We start from the raw sequence: 23945 nt of genomic DNA, 5'->3' as shown, positions 1-23945 counted from the left end.
CAGACATTTCCAAGGGACCTATGGCCTTTTACCAGGGCAATGGTTATGCACTGAATGTATGTGTACCCCTTCAATGTTTGTGTACCCCACAATTCATCTGTTGAAGCCCTAACCCCAATGGTATTTGGAGATGGGCCCTTTGGGAGGTAATCAGAGTTAGGTGGGATCATGAGGATGAGACCCTTATGATGGGACTGGCGATCTTATAAGAAGAAGGGAGAGATCCCTCACCAAGAACCAAATTGACTGGCACTCTGATCTCAGACTCCCAGACTCCAGAACTCTGAGAAGTAAGTGTCTGCCATTTAAGCCACACAGTCTACAGTACATCTTGTTAGAGCAGCCAGCTATGGTTTAAATGTTTGTCCCCTCTAAAATTCATGTTGAAATTTAATTGCCATTGTGACAGTATTAAGAGGTGGGACCTTTAAGAGGTGATTAGGCCATGATGGCTCTGCCCTCTGGGATAAGATTAATATTGTTATCAAAGGGTGCGTTTGGCCCCACTTTGTCTCTTGCCCATCCACCTTCTGTCATGTGATGGCTCGGCAAAACAACCCTCATCAGGTGGCAGCACCTTTATCTCGACTTCCCAGTCTCCAGAAGTCAATAAATTTCTGTTCACTACTAATTACCTGGTCTGTAGCATTTTGTTATAATAGCACAAAATAGACTGAGACAGAATTGATCAGACTAAGACACTGTGCACTGAGAAAAAAATTAGACCTTTCAGGAACACAGAAACCTATACTGAAATAATTCAGCAAACCCAAAATGTCACTGTGGCCAAAAAGTCAGAGTAGGGGCTTATGAAGGTCAGGTGATTAATGAAGTTTTACCTCAGGTCCATCTCACAGCAGGCCTCGTGGGTCCCTGAACCCACCTTGTGGGTTTTTTCCCACAGTTCCAGAATGCATAATTGAAACAGACCATACTCAACAGCTGGCAGAATCGCCACACTGGTTCCCTGACCTGTGGAGTGATGGCCATTATGGTAACAAAGGCCAGGTGGAACCCACTAGAAAGTGCCTCTACCTAGGAAAATAGTAAGCCAAAAGCAATACCACATCTCTGAAGGGACTGCAGAGATTTGTGTCAACATCAAGGACTTGAAAGATGCAGGGGTGGGGACTCTCATCACATCTCCATTCAACTTGCCTATTTGGCCTGTGCAGAAGACAGACAGATCTTGGAGAATGACAGTGGATTATTATAAGCTTAGCTAAGTGGTGACTCCAATTGAAGCTGCTGTACCAAATGTATTTCATTGCTTGAGCAAATTAACACACCCCCTAATACATGGTATGCAGCTATGATCTGAAAAATACCTTTACCTATACCCATCCACACAGAAGCAGCTGCTTTCAGCTGGCAAGGCCAGCAATACACCTTCACTGTCCTACTTAGGAAGAATATCAACTCTAGAGCCCCATGTCATAATTTAGTTTGGGGGATCCTGATTACCTTTTCCTTCCACAAAATATCACACTAGTCATTGAAGACATTATGCTCATTAGACCTAGTGAGCAAGAAGAAGCAACTATTCTTGATACTAGCAAGATATCTGCACAACAGAAAGTAGAAAATAAATCTGACAAAAATTCAGGTGCCTTCTACCAGTGCAATTTCTAGATGTCCGGTGGTGTGGGGCATGTCAAGATATCCTTTCTAAGGGGAAGGAGAAGTTGCATCTGGCCACTCCCACAACCAACAGAATGGCACAATGTTGAGTGGTCCATCTGGATTTCTGAAGGCAAAATATTCCTCATTTGGTTGTGTAATTCTGGCCCATTTACCCAGTGACCCAAAAAGCCGCTAGTTTTGAGCAAGGCCCAGAACAAAGGGAAACTCTGCAATAGGTCCAGGCTGTCAGGCAAGACGCTCTGCTGCTTAGCCCACTTGATCAAGTGGTGTTTGAAGCAGCAGTTACAGACAGAAATCAAACAGTGCTTGAACCAGCAGTTACAGACAGAAATGCTGTTTAGCGCCTCTGACAGTTCCCTATAGGTCAGGTGCAGTGCAGGCATTTAGGATTTTGGAGCAAAGCCTTGTGATCCTCTGTGAATAACTACTCTCCTTTTGAGAAAAAACTGTTGGCCTGCTACTGGGCCTTAAAGGAGAAACTGAACATGTAACCATGGGCCACTCACCAAGTTACCATTCAACCTGAGTTGCCCATCATAAACTGGATGTCATCTGACTCACCAAGCTATAAAGCTGAGCATGTGCAGCAGCACCCCATCATGAAATGGAAGTGCTACATATGTAATTGGGTCCAACCAAGGCCTAGAAGGCACAAGTTACATAAAGAAGTACCCCAAAAGCCCCTGCTCCCCACTCCTGCTACACTACATTTTCTCTCCTAGTCAGCAAGTATGACCTCATGGGGAATTTCCTACCCAGCAGGTAACAATGGAAAAGAAGACAGAGACCTGGTTTGCAGATGGTTCTACATGATATGAAGAACCAAAAGTGGATGACTGTAGCACTGCAGCCCCTTTCTGGGACATCCCTGAAGTGCAGCTGGTTGTTCACTTTCCTTGGAAGAAGAAATAGCCAGATGTGATTACCAGTTTATGGGCTACGGCCAATGACTGGGTTGTATGGCAAAGATATTTGTGTCCCATGTGAATGTTCACCAAAGGGTGACCTCAGTAGAGGAGAATTTTAATAATCAAGTAGACAGGATGACTCATTCTTTCCCCAGCCAACTGTTCTCATCCATGTGCTCAGGAAACAAGTACTCACAGTGGCAGAGCTGGAGGCAATGCATGGGCTCAGCATCATGGACTTCCTCTCAATAACTGACCTGGCTATTGCTGCTGCTAAGTGCCCAAATTCTCCAGTAGCAAAGTCCAATCCTGAGTCCCCAGTATGACACCATTCCCTAGGTTAGTCAGTCAGCTGCCTGGTGGCAGGCTGATTTTTCCCCTTCCATCATGAAAGAGGCAGTGCTTTGTTCTTACTGGGATAGACACGCACTCTTGATATAGATTTGCCATCCCTGTAGCAACACTCCTGTGAACTACCAAACTACCTTCTGTGGATGTACAAAATTCCTCCCCCACCATCATAATATTCTACACAGCACTACTTCAAACCAAAGAATTCACTTGATAGCAAAAAAGTGAGGTAATGGGACCATGCACATGGAATTCACTCGTCTTACCATGTTCCTTCCCCACCATCCTGAAGCAGCTGGCTGACAGCATGGTGGAAATGCCTTTTGGAGACTCAGTTACAGTGCTACTAAGCAGCAATACCTTACAGTGCTGGGGCAAGGTTCTCCGAAAGGCTGTATATGCTCTCAATCAGCAGCCAACATCTAATGCTGTTTTTTCCATAACCAGGATTCATGTGTCCAGGTATCAAGGGGTGGAAATGGGAGGAACACCACACAACATTATCCATAGTGACCCACTAGCAAAATTTTGTTTCCTGTTCCCATGACTTTATGCTCTACTGGACTAGAGGCCTTAGTTCCAAAGGGAGGACTGCTGCCACCAGGAGCCACAATAATGATTCCACTGAACTAGAAATTAAGCCAGCAGCCCAGTCACAATGGCTCCTCATACCTCTGAGTCAACAGGCAAAGAAGGCAGTTTCTGTGCCAGGTAGAATTACTGATCCGAACTACCAAAGGAAAATTGGCCTACTACTCCACAATGGAGGCAAGGAAGAGTATGTCTAGAATGCCAGAGATCCCTTAGGGCATCTCTTAGTGTTACCATCCTCCATGATCGAGTGTAAGTTCAATGGAAAACTATAACAACCCAATCTAGGCAGGATTACAAATGGCCCAGACCCTTCAAGAATGACAGTTTGGGTCACCCTAACAGATAAAGAACCACAAACAGCTAATGTGCTTGCTGAAGGCAAAGGGAATACAGAACGGGTGGAAGTTAGTTATAAATACCAGCTACAACCACGTGACCAGTTACAGAAACAAAGACTGTTTCATTAAGGATAGCTGCATGTGTGTATGTGTGTGTGCATACACACACACATGTATTGAGCAAATGTTTTCATTCCTTATACCTTTATCATGCAACATAAGATATATTGACTTGATATTATAGTATTTAAGTATTATTCATTTTATATCCCAGTATTTAAGTTATAGGATATCAAGAAGAAGAATAAACATCACTCAAAGACTTTACCTCCTTTTCTGGGAAAGAGGTTAGTGAGGTTTTATTTGTATGCAGGACAGTGGTATTATATCATGCTAGGTGGAATTATGCCCTTAACAAGGTCCACATTTGGAGATTTGGTATGGTTTAACAAGGTGTCTAGTTGACAAGGAGTGGATTTTTGATTAGGGTTAATTTTACCCTTTTTAGTAAGGTTAATTTGATCCACAGAATTCCTAGATATTTAATCAAACGTAATTACGGATGTCTCTGTAAGGGTGATTTTGGATGAGATTAACATTGAAATCAGTAGACTGAGTAAAGCAGATTGCCCTCCCTATTGGAGTTAGGCCTCATCCAATCAATCTTAAACTTGAACAAAAAGGCCAGTCCTCTCTGAAGTAAGAGAAAAGTCTTCCTGAAGGTCTTTGGAGTGAGACATCAGCTGTTTTCCTGCCTCTGGAATTGAACTGAAACACTAGCTCTTCCACGGTCATGAGCCTGCCAGACTTCTAATTGGAACTATACCATCAGCTCTACAGGGTCTCCAGATTGCTGACTCTCCCTGCAGATCTGACACTTAGCAGCCTCCACAATCACACAGCCAATTCATATATGGGCTCGTGCTATTATGCAGGATTTATTACATGAATCTAATACATCAGAGTCCTCCAGGAGAATATATTCGATTTTCATGTAATAAATACATAAGATTACATTTTAATATAGTATATATGTAAATTATGTATTATATATTAATATTAGATTCATGTAACAAGTCCTCCAGATTATATATACAGTAGTATCTACAGTAATGTGTCACTTAACAACAGGGATATGATCTGAGAAGTGAGTTGTTGGGTGATTTTGTCATTGTGCAAACATCACAGAGTGCACTTAAACAAACCTAGGTGGTATAGCCTACTACACATCTGGGCTATGTGGTACAGCCTACTGCTCCTAGGCTACAAATGTGTACACCATGACACTGGACTAAATACTGTAGGCAACGGTAACACAATGGCATATAAACATATCTAAACATAGAAAAGATATCTAAACATATCTAAACATAGAAACATTACAGTAAAAATACAGCCTTATAATTTTATTAGACCACTGTTGTATATGCAGTCTCTCACTGACCAAAATGTTGTTATGTGGTACACAACTGTATACATAAACACACAACACAATGGTTCCATTTATCTGGAGAACACTAACTATACAGAGGGAAACCAGTCAAGACTGAAGAGGAACAGAGGACTTCTGTTCAGACTTATTTGAACAAATTGAAATAAATAGAATACTCGATGCCACTAATCAACCGAAGGCACAATCAGGCCAATGGTTAACAATATACAAGTTAATTAATGGAAAGTACATAGGAAATTAACCAAACCAAAAGAGAGAGAGAAAAACAGATACAGAATTAGTAACTCTAGAGAAATCAGGAAAGTAATTATAACTTACTATATAGTTTAGTTGTGAAGAGCATTAATGTGGCCATTATACAATACACAGTCAACACTGCCCTAACTAAAATTACAATTAATCCATATTGGGAGGATGAAGAATGGAAAATGAGCATAGGTATGACGGGAGTTGTTAAGGGTTGAAAGAAGAGAAGGAAAGAAAACTAACTTATCTTCTATAGTGAAAAATTAATAACTAATGCCTAGAACAAAAAAATAAAAACGTAGCATTGCCAAGAGATTATCTAAAAACTTAGCACAAGTTAACAAAAATCTTAGCCAGAAAAGGTAAAACTGACTCAAGTGATAGGAATACTGGGTGGGAACAGTCCTTATTTGTTCATACTATGCATTATACAATAATTTGGCTCTTTATGTGTATGCCCTCGATAAAAATAAGAACTTTAAAAAGTAAAAATACATAAATTGTTTTTAAATCCCAAATATCTATCAGTAAGAGAATAACTAAATCATGATCCATTTATCTAATGGAATACTTTAATATACTACGATATAAATATATCAATATAGATGAATTTCAAGAAAATTCTGAGTGAACAATGCAAACAGCAGACCCATGTGCACAATTCAACATTTTTAAAACTAGAGGATACTACAAATGTATCTGTGCGTGTGTGTAAACGATACACAAAAAACATAAAAAGATATAGACAGAAAAATTAGAAAACATCAACTGAATCTGTGCATATTAAATTCATGATCATGACAGCCTCCAAAGAAGGAAGAAAGGAAATATGATGAGAAACAAGAAAGCCTCAACTTTATCAATAATGTTTCGTTACCTTTTTTAAAATACCTAAATCAAAAATAAATAATATCAAAGCAATCAATTATAAATGATGATATCTTACTTGAGCCAAAGATGACTTGACACTGAGCATCATAATACTGGCACATGCCGTTGTAGCAATAGGCTTTGTTATTCTGGCAAGGATATCCATTCTGAATAAAAACATCTGGCTGACAGAACTGAGAAGAACCATTGCAATACTCTGGAACATCACACTCACTGGTTTTTCCTCGGCATAAAGTACCTCCTGGAAGGAACTAGTGAAATAAAATGCAATTAAACATAAGTATCAGGATAATGTCCACAAATTAATCAAATGTGAAACCACAGAATTTATATCTACAAAGCATTCTAACAATAACAAAAGATTAAATAACCCAATAGAAAAATGAACAATGGCTAACAATAGGTAATTCATGTAAGTCCTAACTATGGAAAGTAAAGAAACATGACCTCATTTGTAACCAAAAGAAATGCAAACTAAATAAAAATACAAGAACCCTTTACACCTACTGAACTAACCAGGAGTATAGTGCTCACTAGTAACCAATATTGGCATAAGGAAACAAGTATTTGATAACACTGTTGGCAGAAGTACAGACTGGCACATTTGTGAAAGATATATAAAATGTATATCAAAACTTAGTATGAATATTCTGCACCAGTGATTTCTCTTATAAGCAGTAATTGGAAGCAATCAAAATGTCCATCATTAGTTAACTGAAGAAATTATGGTACAACTGTATAAGTAATATTACTTAAATAACCATGTATTATAGAACTACATGAATGGGAAAAAAAAAAGTTCATGGTGTCATATTGAAAAAAGCAGATAATAAAAATATATGTATCTGTGCTTACCCACTTAAGAACAGACAGACACACATACAATCACATTTGTATAGAAAAAACATGATTATATTAACAAATTATCAACAATGGCTACCTGAAGAGTATAAAATGATAGAGGCTCTTTCATGCTCTACTTTCTATGGTTTTGTGTTATTTAATTATTGCTAACAAGCATATATGTTACTCTAAAAATCAGAAAAAAAAATGTTTCTACTTAGAAAACAATCTCAACAGACCATTTAATGTAAACGAATGTGCTTTAAAATTACACACAAGTGGCATAAAATTTTTCCCATGACCATAAAATAAAAATAGTGCTCACTCAGAAATCTCAAAAAATAAATTTTGATATACACAGATTTTCCTTTTCTTTTTTTTTTTTTTTTTTGTTCCCAAGAAGGAGGAATTCCTTACCCGACAGTCTTTACAACAGTCACCATATGCACACTCAGCAAATGATTTAAGCTTACAGGTACTTCCTTCACAGCAAGGGTCCAATTCACATTCCTGTGAACATAAAATGACTGTCAATAAAGAAATTAGTTATTGACATTAATATTCATTAATAAAATTCTTACCTTACACCTAAAATCTACTTCATTCTAACATGATTGTAGCAGTTACCCTCCAGAAACAGTCGCTTACTGTTTCTGGATTTAACAGTGTCTCTTCAGATGCAAGTATTTAGGTCTCAACATATTTCAAAGGAAAGAAATCATATAGTATGTGCCTTACTTAGTCTGTTTAGAATGCCATAACAAAATACCACAGGTTTAAACTACAGAAATTTATTTTCTCATAGTTCTTGAGGCTAGAAATCTAAGATCAAGGTTCCTACTAGTTCCGTTTCTGGTGAGGACTCTCTTCCTGGCTTGCAGAGGGCTGCCTTCTCTCTGTGTGCTAACATAGCCCTTCCTCAGTGCATGTGGGCAGAGAGAAGGCAAGATGTTTGGTGTCTCTTCTTACAAGGACACTGATCCTAGTGGGATCAGAGCCCCACCCTTATGACCTCATTTAACTTTAATTACTTCCTTAAAGGCCCCATCTCCAAATGTAGCCATGCTGGTGGTTGGGTTCCAACACATGAGTTTTGGGGAAGCACAAACATTCCGTTCATAACAGTACGCCTGATGATCACAGAGAGGTTAGCATCCATAAAGACATTTATCTTCACGCTCAGGGTCTAACTTCTCTGTTGGGTGGCTCTTCACCCTAGTTGAACACTCTTTTTACCTTGCTTGGCTTCTCTCACCATACTCTGGGCCACCATGGCTCCTTCTTACCCCCAAACTCCCACCACAGGCCGGGCACGGTGGCTCAAGCCTGTAATCCCAGCACTTTGGGAGGCCGAGACGGGCAGATCACAAGGTCAGGAGATCGAGACCATCCTGGCTAACATGGTGAAACCCCATCTCTACTAAAAAATACAAAAAAAACTAGCCGGGCGTGGTGGCGGGCACCTGTAGTCCCAGCTACTCGGGAGGCTGAGGCAGGAGAATGGCATAAACCCGGGAGGCGGAGCTTGCAGTGAGCTGAGATCCGGCCACTGCACTCCAGCCTGGGCGACAGAGCGAGACTCCGTCTCAAAAAAAAAAAAAAACTCCCACCCACAGAGACATCTTCTCTGTTAAAATAGCAATGTCAATGTTCTGTTCTGTATTCTGTGGTACAGCTTTATAAGGTGTTATCACTAAGGAAAACTGGGTGAAAAGTACATGACTCTATATTATTTTGCAACTTCCTGTCAGACTATAATTATTTCATAATAAACATTTAAAAATAAATGAACTTTAATGCACATCTTGAAATATACCAAAAAAAAAAAGTCAAAATGCATCATGGAACTAAATGTGAAACCTAAAACTATAAAACTTCTAGGAGAAAACCTTTGCAACTGTGGAATAGGCAAGAAGTCCTTAGATAGGACACCAAAAGAACAACCGATAAAATTACAAGTTTATAAAATAAACTTCATCAACATGTAAAAGTTCTGCTCTTCAAAACATACTGCTAAGCTAATTAAAGGCAAGCTACAACTTGGAAAAAATATTGACAATCTGATAGAGAACTTGTATACAGAATATACAAAGTATTCTCAAAACTCAATAATAAGTAATCAAAATTTTTAAAAGAGGGGAAAGAGGTGAACGGTCATATCACCACAAGATAACCTGATGGCAAATAAGCACATGAAAACACACTCAACGCATCATTAGTCACTAAAGAAATGCAAATAAAACCTCAATGAGGCACCACCTCACACTCAATAGAATGGCTAAAATTAAAAAGACTCACCACATGAAGTATTGGTGAGGATAGGAAACAATGAGAACTCTCATACACTAAGGATGGAAATGAGAAATGGTACAATTACTTTAGAAAACAGTTTGAGAGTTTCTCGAAAAGTTAAATACCTCTACCATCTAACCAAGTCATCCCACTCTGGGGCATTTACCCAATTAAAAACGTATAAAGATTTGTAGGTGAATGCTGGCCAGTTCAAAAACACTGCAGGACAGTTGGCTTCATGAAAGAATAGGGAATCAGGAAACAGACAATGTATATCAGAACTTAGGTTATCGTAAAGGAACCTTTTTAAATGGTTCCACAACAACTGATCATTAGTGGATAAGTTTAATTTCCAAGCTTACTCCACATGCCCCCTCCTCAAAGAGCTAACATAAAAATTTTAAATTTAACAAAAACTAAAATAATTTGTAGAGGGGCTATGATGATGATCTACATATAAGAATACTAAAAGCCAGCTAAAGATACAAATTTCTGAAGCCATTATGGGAAAAAAATTAGTAAATTTGCCTTCATTTAAATTTTAAATTTCGGCCGGGCGCAGTGGCTCAAGCCTGTAATCCCAGCACTTTGGGAGGCCGAGACGGGCGGATCACGAGGTCAGGAGTTCGAGACCATCCTGGCTAACACGGTGAAACCCCGTCTCTACTAAAAAATACAAAAAAAAAACTAGCCGGGCGAGGTGGCGGGCGCCTGTAGTCCCGGCTACTCGGGAGGCTGAGGCAGGAGAATGGCGTAAAAACCCGGGAGGCAGAGCTTGCAGTGAGCTGAGATCCGGCCACTGCACTCCAGCCTGGGCGACATAGCGAGACTCTGTCTCAAAAAAAAAAAAATTAAAAAAAAAATAAATTTTAAATTTCAACATAAAATGTAACCTATGAAAAGTTAAATAAGCTATAAATAAAGAATATTAGAACATATATAACAAAGGAGTTATGTCCATCTTATAGAAAGAGGCCTAAAAATCAATTTAAAATAAGATTCAATGAACCAACAGAATTGATAAAAAATACATAAAATAATAATTCATAGAAGAAAATGATGCCTATAACCTATAATCACATGAAAATCTGTAAACTAAAACAGTATCTTCTTATTTTTTACCCATCAGCTTGCCAAAATTAAGAAAACATATTATCCTGTGCTGGTAAGACTATGGATACACAATGGCATAATATACTGTTGTCAGAAATGCAAACTGACCCAGACTATTTATAGGAAATTCATTAGCTTCTGATGTAAGTTAAAATGTACATGCTTTTAGATCCAATAATTCTACCTTTATGTACAATAACTATCATAGAAAAATATTTGTATATATACACATGACGTGTGTATATCTATATATATATACACGTGAGGTGTGTACAAGGATGTATACTGCAGCACTGTTTACAACAGAAAACACTAATTACAGTAATTAGAGTATCGTTAAATAAATCATAGTAAATCCTTGTATTGGAATACTGTTCAGCAAATTAAAGGGTGATGTCTACATAATAAAATGATACAGAAAAATGTCCAGGATATCGAAATAGAAAAAAATCTGCATACAACAGATTTTAAGTCAATTTTAAACAATATTAAATCTGATTTTATTTATACACAAAAACAAAAGCCAGAATGGCATCACCAAAATGGGAGAATAGAAAGCCCTGGATTCTCCTTCCTCCAACAGGCAGTGCTGCAATAAACACCCCTGTACACATCCCATGTGCATATATACAAATATTTCTCTAAGATAGTTACATAAAGGTAGAATTACTAGATCTAAAAGCATGTGCATTTTAACTTTTATTGGAGGCTAACAAATTTCCTATAAAAAGTCAGCAATTCAACAGTAACACATTAATCAATTCCCTTTGTAAGAAATCCAGAAACTAGTTGAGAGGCTACTACATTGCAGGCAATTGTAAAACCAGCCACACTGAAACCAGTAGGAAAACTGGAGATCCTTTCTCGCCACAATCCCAACCCATGACATGGCATATAAGATCAGGAGGAAACAGCTCTCAGCATCTCCCTGAGGAGAGAAAGAGTTGGGCCACACATCCAATATTACAGTTTTTTAGAGTGCTTCCTGAGGGGACTACCTTCTATCTCATCTGTCTCTGACGACATATAGGACCTGAAATATATTAGATCCCTGGGGGTTTCAGAGAACAAAGGTGGCAGGTTAAACTAGCATGTGGACACTTGCCACAGCTCCTCACCCTGTCTCAACGCAAAGTAAATGGATAATAATAATAATACTTAAAAAAAAAAAAAAAGGCTCCTAGCTTCTCCCAAAGGAGGACCACACACCAAATGCTACAATTTTTCTAGGAGCTACCCAAGGAACTGGCTTTTCTCTCTCCTCTCTCAGAGCACAGATGGAGCTGGTATATGCTAGATCCCTGAAGGCCACAAAGAACAAAGGTGGCTGTTCCAACTATTGCTCAGACACTTGCCACAGTTCCTCTACCCAGTTTAACACAGTGATTTAAAAAAACAAAAAATAAATAAATAAATAAATAAAATACCACTTCCAAGCTTTGCCCTGAAAAGAGAAACAGTTGGACCACGTGTCACATGTTGCAGCTTTTCTAGGGATTGCCCAACAAATCACTTCTTTCTCCCCTTTTGGAACACTGATGGGCTCCAGCACAGTGTAGACACCAGGGGGCTAACAACAACAGAAACAGCAGTTTTAACAAATATGAAAGTTTGAGAGGCCCAAAAAAGCTCTGGCCAGGTTAATTAGTGAAGAAGGTCTTCTCACTAATTTCAGGGCTGAAGAATACACCAACTTAATGGAAAAATGCAACAGAGGAGTGCAACAGCAGATCAGAGCAAAGAGAAGGAAGATTCAACAAACTCAAAGTCAGGTTACCTTATCAAGTCAGAGGAGCAAAAAGAAAAAGAAACACAAGTGAATAAAGCTTAAGGGATTTATGAGACACCATCAAGAGACCAATATACACACTGCGGCAATCCCACAAGGAGCAAGGAAAAAGTACCAAAAAGCTTATTTAGAAGAGGTAGTGGGTGAAATTTTCCCAAATCTGGGGAAAGAAATGGACGTCCACATGCAGGAACCCCAAAGAATCTTAAGTAAGAGGAATCGAAAGAAATCAACACCAAGAAACATTACAATCAAATTATCAAAAGACAAAGACAGAGAATTTTGAAAAGCAGTAAGAAAGACAGCAACTCATCACACACAAGGGAACCCGCATCAGGCCATTAGTGGATTTTTCAGCAGAAATCTTGTAGGCCAGAAGGGAATGAGGTGACATAGTAAAGTAATGAAAGAAAAAACTGCCAAGAAAGAATCCTATATCTGGCAAAACTATCCTTTAAAAATGAAGAAGACATTAAGACTTTCCTAGAAAAACAAAAGCAGGGGAGTTCATCATGACTAGACCTTTCTTCTAAGAAATGTGAAATGGAGTTCTTCAACTTGAAATGAAAGACTGCTAGATAGCAACACAGGAGCAAAAGAAAGTATAAAATTAATTAGTAAGAATAAATATATAGATAAATGCAAAATACTGTGTTGCTGTTAATGGTACTGAGTAAATCACTTTCACTTCTGGTGTAAATTTAGAAGAAAAAGCATAAAATATAACTATAGGCCAGGCACAGTGGCTCACACCTGTAATCCCAGCACTTTGGGAGGCCGAGGCAGGCAGATCACTTGAGGTCAAGAGTTTGAGACCAGCTTGGACAACATGGTGAAACCCTGTCTCCACTAAAAATATAAAAATTAGGCAATCATGGTGGCAGGCACCTGTAATCCCAGCTACTCAGGAGGCTGAGGCAGAAGAATCACTTGAACCCAGGAGGCAGAGGTTGCAGTGAGCCATGGCACCATTACACTCCAGCCTAGACAAGAGCAAAACTCCATCTCAAAAACAAAAACAAAAACAAACTAAAAAATATGTTGAAAGATACACAGTATTAATGGATTGTAAACTGTCACAACAACATAAACTGTGTAATGGGAGAACTTAAAGTGAAGAGTTTTTGTTTGTAATTGACGTTAAGTTGTTATCAGCTTAAAAATACTGTTATTACTACAAGGTATTTTATGTACACTCTAAGGTAACCATAAACAAATACCTATAGAAGGAAATTACATAAAAGAAAAAGGAATAGGGATAAAAGAACATCAACACACAGACAAAATCAAAAAAATACAAAGGAAAACAGCAAGAAAGGGCAGACAAAAGAGCTACAAGACAAAAAACATTTAAAACAATCACAGTAAATCCTTCCCTATCAAGAATTACTTTAAATGTAATTATGTTAAACTCCCCAACAAAAACACATAGTACACTGAATGGATAAAAACAAGAACAAAAACAAAACTAAACTGTATGCTATCTACAAGAGACTCACTATAGTTCTAAGGACATATGTAGGCTGAAAGTGAAGAATGAATAAAGATATTCCATGCAAATGGTAACCACATAGAGCAGGGGTAGCTAAACTTATATCAAAGAAAAGAGACTCTATGTCAGAATTGTCACAAAACACAAAGAAAAACATTTTATAGTGATAAAAGTAACAATTCACTAGGAAGATATAACAATAATAAATATATATGCACCCAACATTAGAGCACCTAAATATGTAATGCAAGCACTGACAAAACTGAAGAAATAGCAACACAAAATAGTAAGAAACTTCAATACTGCAATTTAATTATAGATAAAACATCTAGATAGAAGATCAATAAGGAAACAGAGGACTTGAACAACACTACAGACCAAATCAAACTAATAGACATATACAGGACATTCTCCCCAACAGTGGCAGAATACATACTATTCTCAGGCGCACATGTGTCCGGAGCTGCACGCCCCGGCCATAGCGAATAATAATTGAGGATTAAACGCCTGAGCTATATTCATTTCCACCCCACACCTTCTCCCTATCTTTGCCTTTTTTCCCCTGTACTAATACCTCATTAAAGATGGCGCTCTTCCTGCTTCTTCTTCACTCACTTTTCCCGAGCGTGCGAAAATTGTTACTTAGTTGTTACTTAACAGCGCAAGCGCAACATGATCTCCGACCGGAGAAACCGAAACTAACCTGGCCACGCCCTTGGCAATGAGATCATTTCCGCCTTAGCCCAACCCCTTCCCTTCCAAGTGTATATAAGGCAGTGCATTACCGCCATTAAACGAGACTTGATCAGAGCACTGTCTTGTCTCCATTTCTCGTGTCTCTTGTTCCCCAAATTCCCACCCCCTCCTCCAGGGCCTGCTCTGACTATCCCGCGGGCCGGGATACGTGGCGCCCGAACAGGGACCTGGAAACGAGGGACTCCGTGAGGAAGAGGACGCCAAAGGACGGTCGACCGCTAACAAAGACAAAAGGAGTCAAACTCTGCCGATCACCGCGGGACCCTGCCGCGTCAGGATCGAAGGTAAGTGACGCGTCCGAAATGGGACAAGAATTAAGCCAACATCAAATATATGTAGGACAATTAAAAGAGGCTTTAAAGATACGAGGAGTAAAGGTTAAAGGTAATGATTTGTTTAAATTTTTTGATTTTGTAAAAGATACTTGCCCTTGGTTCCCACAGGACGGAACTATTGATATTAAAAGATGGCGTAGAGTAGGGGATTGTTTGCAGGACTATTATAACACTTTTGGGCCAGAAAAAATTCCTGTAACCGCCTTCTCTTATTGGAACCTCATTAGAGATTTAATAGATAAGAAGGAGGCCGATCCGCAAGTCATGGCTGCGGTCGCTCAGACAGAGCATATTTTAAAGGTTAGCTCCCGCTCTAACCTCACAAAGCCTCCGCAAGAAACGGAGGAAGATCTCATTTCCCTCGAAAGTGATCATGAGGAAATTAAGTCTCCTTCTGTAATAGATAAAGAAATACCACACGAAAATAAACCAAAAAAATACCCAATTTTACAGATGCTTCAAAAGGAGGAGGAAATTAATAAGCCTAATCAATTGGATATAAATTGGGATGATTTAGAGGAAGAAGCGGCTAAATATCACAACCCTGATTTGCCTCCCTTTACTTCATACCCACCCCCATATAATAAGACACATAATGAGGCTTCTGCGCCCATTGTTATGGCAGCAGTAGATCCCAAAGAAGAATTAAAGCAAAAAATTGCTCAACTAGAAGAACAGATTAAACTTGAAGAGTTACATCAATCATTGATAATTAGGCTCCAAAAGCTAAAAACAGGAAATGAAAAAATACCTAACTCAGACGCTATGGAGGGTTCCTTGCGCCCACTTCAGCGGCCTGGACAACATGTTCCAAGAGGGGGGTTAGTTGCCAGCAGACATAGAGAAGACTCCTCCCCCAAAGACGTTTTTCCGGTCACTGAAACCATAGATGAACAGGGACAGGCTTGGAGGCATCATACTGGATTTGATTTTACTATTATAAAAGAGTTAAAGACTGCTGCCTCTCAGTATGGGGCTACTGCTCCATATACTCTTGCTATAGTGGAATCTGTAGCTGAGAATTGGCTCACTCCTACAGACTGGAATACCTTAGTTAGGGCAGTTCTTTCTGGGGGAGACCACTTAATTTGGAAGTCAGAGTTCTTTGAAAATTGTAGAGATACCGCTAAAAGAAATTAACAGGCAGGAAACGGTTGGGATTTTGATATGTTAACTGGTTCAGGTAATTATGTAGACACTCAGGCCCAAATGCAATATGACCCTGGACTGTTCTCACAAATCCAGGCTGCTGCTACAAAAGCCTGGAGAAAACTTCCCGTTAAAGGAGATCCAGGGGCCTCGCTCACAGCGGTTAAACAAGGACCCGATGAGCCATTTTCAGACTTTGTGCATAGACTTATGACCACGGCAGGTAGAATCTTTGGAAATGCAGAAACGGGTGTAGATTATGTTAAACAGTTAGCTTATGAAAATGCTAACCCTGCCTGCCAAGCGGCAATCAGACCTTATCGAAAGAAAACAGATTTAACAGGATACATTCGCCTTTGTTCAGATATTGGGCCCTCATATCAACAAGGCCTAGCAATGGCCGCCGCTTTTAGCGGCCAAACAGTAAGAGATTTCCTCATTAACAAAGGTAAAGATAAAGGGGGATGTTTTAGATGCGGTAAAAGGGGACACTTTGCAAAAGATTGCTGTGAAAACCAAAATAAGAGTCCAGAAGCAAAAATCCCAGGCCTTTGCCCAAGATGTAAAAGAGGAAGGCACTGGGCAAACGAATGTAAATCTAAAACTGACAGTCAAGGAAATCCTTTACCCCCCAGGCAGGGAAACGGGATGAGGGGCCAGCCTCAGGCCCCGAAACAAGCATATGGGGCAGTCAGCTTTGTTCCAGCCAGCAACAGCAATCCATTTCAAAACTTAGTAGAGCAACCCCAGGAAGTGCAGGATTGGACCTCAGTTCCACCTCCCACACAATACTAACACCTGAAATGGGACCGCAAACCTTAAATACCGGAATATATGGACCCTTACCACCTAACACTTTTGGGCTACTTTTAGGAAGAAGTAGTGTCACCATGAGAGGCTTACAAGTCCTCCCTGGAGTTATCGATAATGATTATGAAGGAGAAATTAAAATTATGGCCAGAGCTATTGATAGTATTATTACTGTCCCTCAAGGAGTTAGAATAGCTCAGTTACTCCTGCTACCTTTGGTTAAAACAGATAATAATATCCAATACTCTAATAGAAATATAAAAGGTTTCGGATCATCAGAGATATATTGGGTGCAACCAATTACAAATCAAAAACCCTCTCTAACCTTATGGTTAGACGGGAAGGCATTCACTGGACTAATAGACACAGGGGCTGATGTAACTATCATTAAACAGGAAGATTGGCCCTCTCATTGGTCTACTACAGAAACTTTAACTCACTTGAGAGGAATTGGACAAAGCAGTAATCCTAAACAAAGTTCTAAATACCTAACATGGACAGATAAAGAAAACAATTCAGGCCTCATTAAGCCATTTGTCATCCCTTACCTACCTGTTAACCTTTGGGGGCGAGATCTACTCTCTCAAATGAAAATTATAATGTGTAGTCCAAATGATATAGTTACTGCACAAATGTTAACTCAAGGATACACCCCTGGTAAAGGTCTTGGAAAAGGAGAAAACGGTATTCCACAGCCTATACTGGTTTCAGGACAACTTGATAAAAAGGGGTTTGGAAATTTTTAGCTCAGGCCACTGACATACCTGCACCCCAAAGGTGCGCTGACCCCATTACTTGGAAGTCAGATGAGCCCGTTTGGGTTGATCAGTGGCCTTTACTCAATGATAAACTAAGTGCTGCCCAACAGTTAGTGCAGGAACAACTAGCAGCAGGACATATTGAGGAAAGTAATTCCCCTTGGAATACACCTATTTTTGTTATTAAAAAGAAGTCTGGTAAATGGAGACTCTTACAAGATTTAAGAGCAGTAAATATCACTATGATCCTTATGGGTGCCTTACAACCAGGATTGCCTTCACTGGTTGCGATTCCTCAAAAATATTTTAAAATCGTTATTGACCTTAAAGATTGCTTTTTTACAATTCCCCTTCACCCTGCTGACCAGAAAAGATTTGCCTTTAGTCTTCCATCTACAAATTTTAAACAACCAATGAAGCGCTATCAATGGAAAGTCTTACCTCAGGGTATGGCCAATAGTCCTACCTTGTGTCAAAAATATGTAGCTGCCGCTATAGAGCCAGTCAGAAAAACATGGGCACAAATGTATATTATACATTATATGGATGATATTTTAATAGCAGGAGAAATTGGCGAACAAGTCTTACAGTGCTTCACCCAACTCAAACAAGAGTTAACAGCAGCCAGACTACAAATAGCCCCAGAAAAGGTACAATTACAAGATCCATACACTTATCTTGGTTTCCAAATTAATGGACCCAAAATCATTAATCAAAAGGCCGTTATACGTCGTGATCATTTAAAAACTTTAAATGATTTCCAAAAATTACTGGGAGACATAAATTGGCTTCGACCGTACTTAAAGCTCACCACAGGAGAGTTAAAACCTCTTTTCGATATATTAAAAGGAGACTCTAATCCAAAATCCCCCAGGTCCATTACTAAAGAAGCATTAATAACACTCCAACAGGTAGAACATGCCATTGCAACACAATTTGTTACCGGTATTGATTATTCTCAGCCATTAATATTCCTTATTTTTAACACAACAATAACCCCTACTGGCCTATTTTGGCAGAACAATCCCATTATGTGGGTACACCTGCCCTCCTCCCCTAAAAAGGTTTTGTTGCCTTATTATGATGCCATAGCTGATCTAATTATCTTGGGAAGAGAAAACAGTAGAAAATACTTTGGAATAGAACCCTCTACCATTATACAGCCCTACACTCAATCACGCATCCATTGGCTGTTACAAAATACGGAAGCCTGGCCAATTGCTTGCGCTTCTTATACTGGCGCGATTGACAACCATTACCCACCTAACAAACTTATTCAATTTTGTAAACTTCATGCGTTTGTATTTCCCCATATTACCAGTAAAGAACCTCTCAATGACGCATTATTAATTTTCACTGATGGATCTTCCACAGGACTTGCCGCTTACACTTACAATAATGTAGTCGTTAAGTTCCAGACCACTTATACATCAGCTCAGCTGGTCGAATTGCAAGCTATAATTGCAGCACTATCAGCTTTTCCTTGTCAGCCACTTAACATTTATACAGACAGCGCCTACCTGGCTCATTCAATACCCCTCTTAGAGACCGTGTCTCAAATTAAACATATTTCAGACACAGCTAACCTATTTTTACAATGTCAACAACTTATCCGAAAAAGGACTACTCCCTTTTTTCTTGGGCATATTAGAGCACATTCAGGATTACCGGGACCTTTAACACAAGGTAACGCAACAGCCGACACGGCAACAAAAACCATAGCCACAGTCACTACAGACAATTTGCAACAAGCGCAAAAAGCACATGCCTTACATCATTTAAACGCCCAAACCTTAAGACTTATGTTTAAACTTACCAGAGAACAAGCTCGACAAATAGTTAAACAATGCGCCAACTGCATAACATATTTACCTGTTCCCCATCTAGGAGTTAACCCCCGAGGACTCATCCCCAACGAAATTTGGCAAATGGACGTTACTCACCACTTAGAATTCGGTCAACTAAAATATATCCATGTATGCATAGACACCTATAGTGGATTCATCAGTGCAACTCTCCAAACAGGAGAGGCCACCAAACATGACATAGCTCATTTATTACACTGCTTTTCTATTTTAGGAATACCCAAACAAATCAAAACAGATAATGGCCCCGGTTATATATCCAAAACCTTCTTACAATTTTGTAATACCCTACAAATTAAACATACCACAGGCATTCCCTATAATCCCCAAGGACAAGGTATAGTAGAAAGAGCTCATCTGTCATTAAAAACTATTATCACAAAATTAAAAGGGGGGAGCTGGTACCCCGTGAAGGGTACCCCCAGAAACATACTCAATCATGCCCTGTTTATCCTTAATTTTTTAAATTTGGACAGTCATGGAAAATCGGCTGCCGACCGTTTCTGGCATCCTGAATCTCAAAAACAGTTTGCAATGGTAAAATGGAAAGATCCACTTGATAGTTCATGGCATGGCCCCGATCCAGTTTTAATTTGGGGAAGAGGCTCAGTATGCATCTTCTCACAAAAAAATGATGCAGCCAGATGGCTGCCTGAAAGATTGGTAAGACAAATAAATCATAACCATTGTCAGTCCAGGGAAGATAAATCTCCCTGAGAAGTCCTTTCCTTCTTGTTTTTCAGAAAATGAAGCCTAACATGAAATTCCTTTGGAGAATAATCGCTCTATATAACATAGTGACAGTCTATGCAGGTTTTGGTGACCCTCGTAAGGCAAGAGAATTATTACGAAAACAATACGGCCAGCCTTGTGACTGCAGAGGGGGACAAATATCTGAACCTCCGTCAGATAGAATCACCCAGGTGACCTGCACGGGCAAGACAGCTTACCTAATGCCAAACCAGTTATGGAAATGTAAGTCTACCCCAAGAGATACCTCACCTAACGGGCCGCTCCTAGAATGCCCTTGTAGCTCTTTCCAATCTTCTGTACATAGTTCCTGTTATACCTCCTATCAACAATGCAAATCAGGCAATAGAACATATTATACGGCCACGTTACTAAAAACACAAACTGGAGGCATTAATGACGTACAAGTATTAGGATCCACTAATAAACTTGTACAATCTCCTTGTAACGGCCAAAAAGGAAAGCCTGTTTGTTGGAGCACTACCGCCCCCATTCACATTTCTGATGGAGGAGGCCCATTCGATATTTCAAGAATTAAAACCGTCCAGAAAAAATTAGAAGAAATTCATAAAGCTTCTTATCCTGAACTTCAATATCACCCTTTAGCCCTGCCTGAGCTTAGAGGTAATTTTAGGCTCGATGCCCAAACCTTTGATATCCTCAATGCTACTTACAATTTACTTCAAATGTCCAATACAAGCCTGGCCCACGATTGTTGGCTTTGTCTTAAAATGGGCCCCCCTATTCCTCTAGCCATACCTAACCTTTCATTGCCCTATGTCAATTACTCAAATGAATCCTTAGTAAATAATTCCTGTCCTATTACCCCCCCCTCTTAGTTCAACCGATGACGTTTTCTAATTCCTCTTGCCTCTTTTCACCATCATATAATAACACTAAAGAAATTGATTTAGGCTATGTTGTGTTTGGCAACTGTACTTCCATAATCAAGGCCACCAACCCTTTGTGTGCTATAAATGGCTCGGTTTTCGTTTGTGGAAACAACATGGCATATACGTATCTACCTACAAATTGGACAGGGCTTTGTGTTCTGGCCACTCTTCTCCCCGACATTGATATCATCCCTGGAGATGAACCTATTCCCATCCCCGCTATTGAACATTTTATTTATAGACCGAAACGAGCCATACAATTTATTCCCTTGTTGGCTGGACTAGGAATCACCACTGCTTTTACTACAGGAGCCACAGGCCTAGGAGTCTCACTAACCCAATATACTAAATTATCCAATCAATTAATCTCAGATGTACAGACCTTATCCAGTACTATACAAGATTTACAAGACCAAGTAGACTCGTTAGCTGAAGTAGTTCTCCAGAATAGAAGAGGTCTAGATTTGTTAACGGCAGAACAGGGAGGGATATGTTTGGCTTTACAGGAAAAGTGCTGTTTTTACGCCAACAAATCCGGAATCGTCAGAGATAAGATAAAAACTTTGCAAGAAGAACTAGAAAAGCGCAGAAAAGGCCTGGCCGCCAATCCACTATGGACTGGACTCGATGGACTTCTCCCCTATCTCCTGCCATTTCTTGGTCCTTTACTCACTCTTCTACTCTTCCTCACTCTCGGGCCTATAATCCTTAATAAGCTTATGGCATTTGTCAGACAACAAATCGAGGCCTTCCAGGCCAAACCTATACAGGTCCATTATCATCGCCTTGAGATGACTGAAAATGGTGAGTCTTATTTACCTTAATAAGACCACCTCCCCTGTGTGCTGAACTGGACAGTCAATGACGGGTAAGAGGACACTATCTCCATCAGAGCCTAAGACAGGAGGGCCGCCCTTGCTGCTGCCTTATCCCATGACGGGCCTAGAAGGTGGGGGTGAGTTGACCCAACCTAAGACAGGCGCAGTTCCCGAGGGGTTTTCTTATCATAAAAATATAAAAAGGGGGACCTGTCCGGAGCTGCACGCCCCGGCCATAGCGAATAATAATTGAGGATTAAACGCCTGAGCTATATTCATTTCCACCCCACACCTTCTCCCTATCTTTGCCTTTTTTCCCCTGTACTAATACCTCATTAAAGATGGCGCTCTTCCTGCTTCTTCTTCACTCACTTTTCCCGAGCGTGCGAAAATTGTTACTTAGTTGTTACTTAACAGCGCAAGCGCAACATGACCTCCGACCGGAGAAACCGAAACTAACCTGGCCACGCCCTTGGCAATGAGATCATTTCCGCCTTAGCCCAACCCCTTCCCTTCCAAGTGTATATAAGGCAGTGCATTACCGCTATTAAACGAGACTTGATCAGAGCACTGTCTTGTCTCCATTTCTCGTGTCTCTTGTTCCCCAAATTCCCACCCCCTCCTCCAGGGCCTGCTCTGACTATCCCGCGGGCCGGGATACACATGGAACTCTCTCTAGGCTCACATGTTAGGTCACAAAACAGGTCTTTAGAAATTTAAGAAGACCGAAATCATACCAAATGTATTTTCTGACCAGAATGGATGAAACTAGCAATTAGAATAGAAAAAGACGGCAATAAAAGTAAAAAGGAAAATGGAAACATCACCAATATGTGGAAATTAAACAACACACTTTGGAACAACCATTGGGTCAAAAAGGGAATCAAACACAAAATTAAAAAATACTTTTGGACAAACAAAAAACACAATATGTAAAAACTTCCGAAATACAGCAAAACTAATACTAAAAGGAGGCCGGATGTGATGGCTCACACCTGTAATCCCGGCACTTTGGGAGACCTAGGCAGGTAGATCACCTGAGGTCAGGCGTTCGAGACCAGCCTGGTCAACATGGCAAAACCCCATCTCTACTAAAAAATTAGCCAAGCATGGTGATGAGCGCCTGGAATCCCAGCTCCTCAGGAAGCTGAGGCACAAGAATCGCTAGAACCCAGGAGGTGGAGGTTGCAATGAACCAAGATTGTGCCACTACACTCCAGCCTGGACGACACAGTGAGACTCTGTCAAAAAAAAAAAAAAAAACCTCAAATAAACAATCTAACTTTACAAACCAAGAAACTTGAAAAGCAACAGAAAATTTAAACTCAAAATTATCATAAGGAAAATAATGAACTTCAGATCAGAATTAAAACTGAGACTAGAAAAAGAATTGAAAAATCAGCAAAACCAAGAGTTAGTATTTTTCAAAACATAAGCAATATTGACCAACCTTAACTAAGAAAAAGAAAGAGAAGACTCAAAATCAGACATGAGAAAGGAGACATTTCAACTGATGCCATAAATAAAAAAACTACAGTCCAATGTGCCAAATAAATACAGATGCAAAATCTTCAACAAAATACTAGCAAACCAAATTCAGCTGCACATTGAAAGTAAAATACACCTGACCTAGTAGAATTTATCCTTGGGTATAAATTGGGATGGCTTGATATACAAAAATCAATTAATGAGACCAGGTGCAGTGGTGCACACCTGTAATCCTAGCACTCTGGGTGTCTTAGGCAGCCAGACTGCTTGAGTTCAGGAGTTCGAGACCAGTCTAGGCAACGTGGCAAAATTCCTTCTCTACAAAAAATACAAAAATTTGTCAAGCATGGTGGCATATGCCTGTAGTCC

General features: G+C 39.7%; 2 protein-coding genes across 6 annotated transcripts in view; one reads left to right on the top strand and one right to left on the bottom strand.

Moving 5' to 3' along the window:
• ADAM9 (ADAM metallopeptidase domain 9) overlaps positions 1-23945 on the bottom strand; it is a 120972-nt gene that overhangs the window by 45925 nt on the left and 51102 nt on the right. For all 5 annotated transcript variants that reach the window (XR_010577257.1, XR_012416375.1, XR_012416376.1 and 2 more), the window contains 2 exons: positions 7686-7778; positions 6481-6676 (listed from right to left, as the gene is read on the bottom strand). Coding sequence is in view for 2 of the 5 variants with exons in the window: in XM_065519102.1 (XP_065375174.1) it covers positions 6481-6676; positions 7686-7778 (289 nt within the window). In the remaining 3 variants the exon portion in view is untranslated. The remainder of the gene's footprint in view (positions 1-6480; positions 6677-7685; positions 7779-23945) is intronic.
• Positions 14752-22655, top strand: LOC135964719 (uncharacterized). The gene is made up of 2 exons (XM_073998665.1): positions 14752-14994; positions 20371-22655. Exon 2 carries the CDS (start codon positions 20374-20376, stop codon positions 21214-21216), a length of 843 nt encoding a protein of 280 aa, XP_073854766.1. The 5' UTR covers positions 14752-14994; positions 20371-20373; the 3' UTR covers positions 21217-22655.

The sequence above is a fragment of the Macaca fascicularis genome, chromosome 8 (assembly GCF_037993035.2).
Source record: "Macaca fascicularis isolate 582-1 chromosome 8, T2T-MFA8v1.1".
In the NCBI taxonomy this organism is placed as follows: domain Eukaryota; kingdom Metazoa; phylum Chordata; class Mammalia; order Primates; family Cercopithecidae; genus Macaca; species Macaca fascicularis.
The sequence above is the reverse complement of the archived record's forward strand: the minus strand, read 5'-3'. Positions and strand labels throughout refer to the sequence as shown.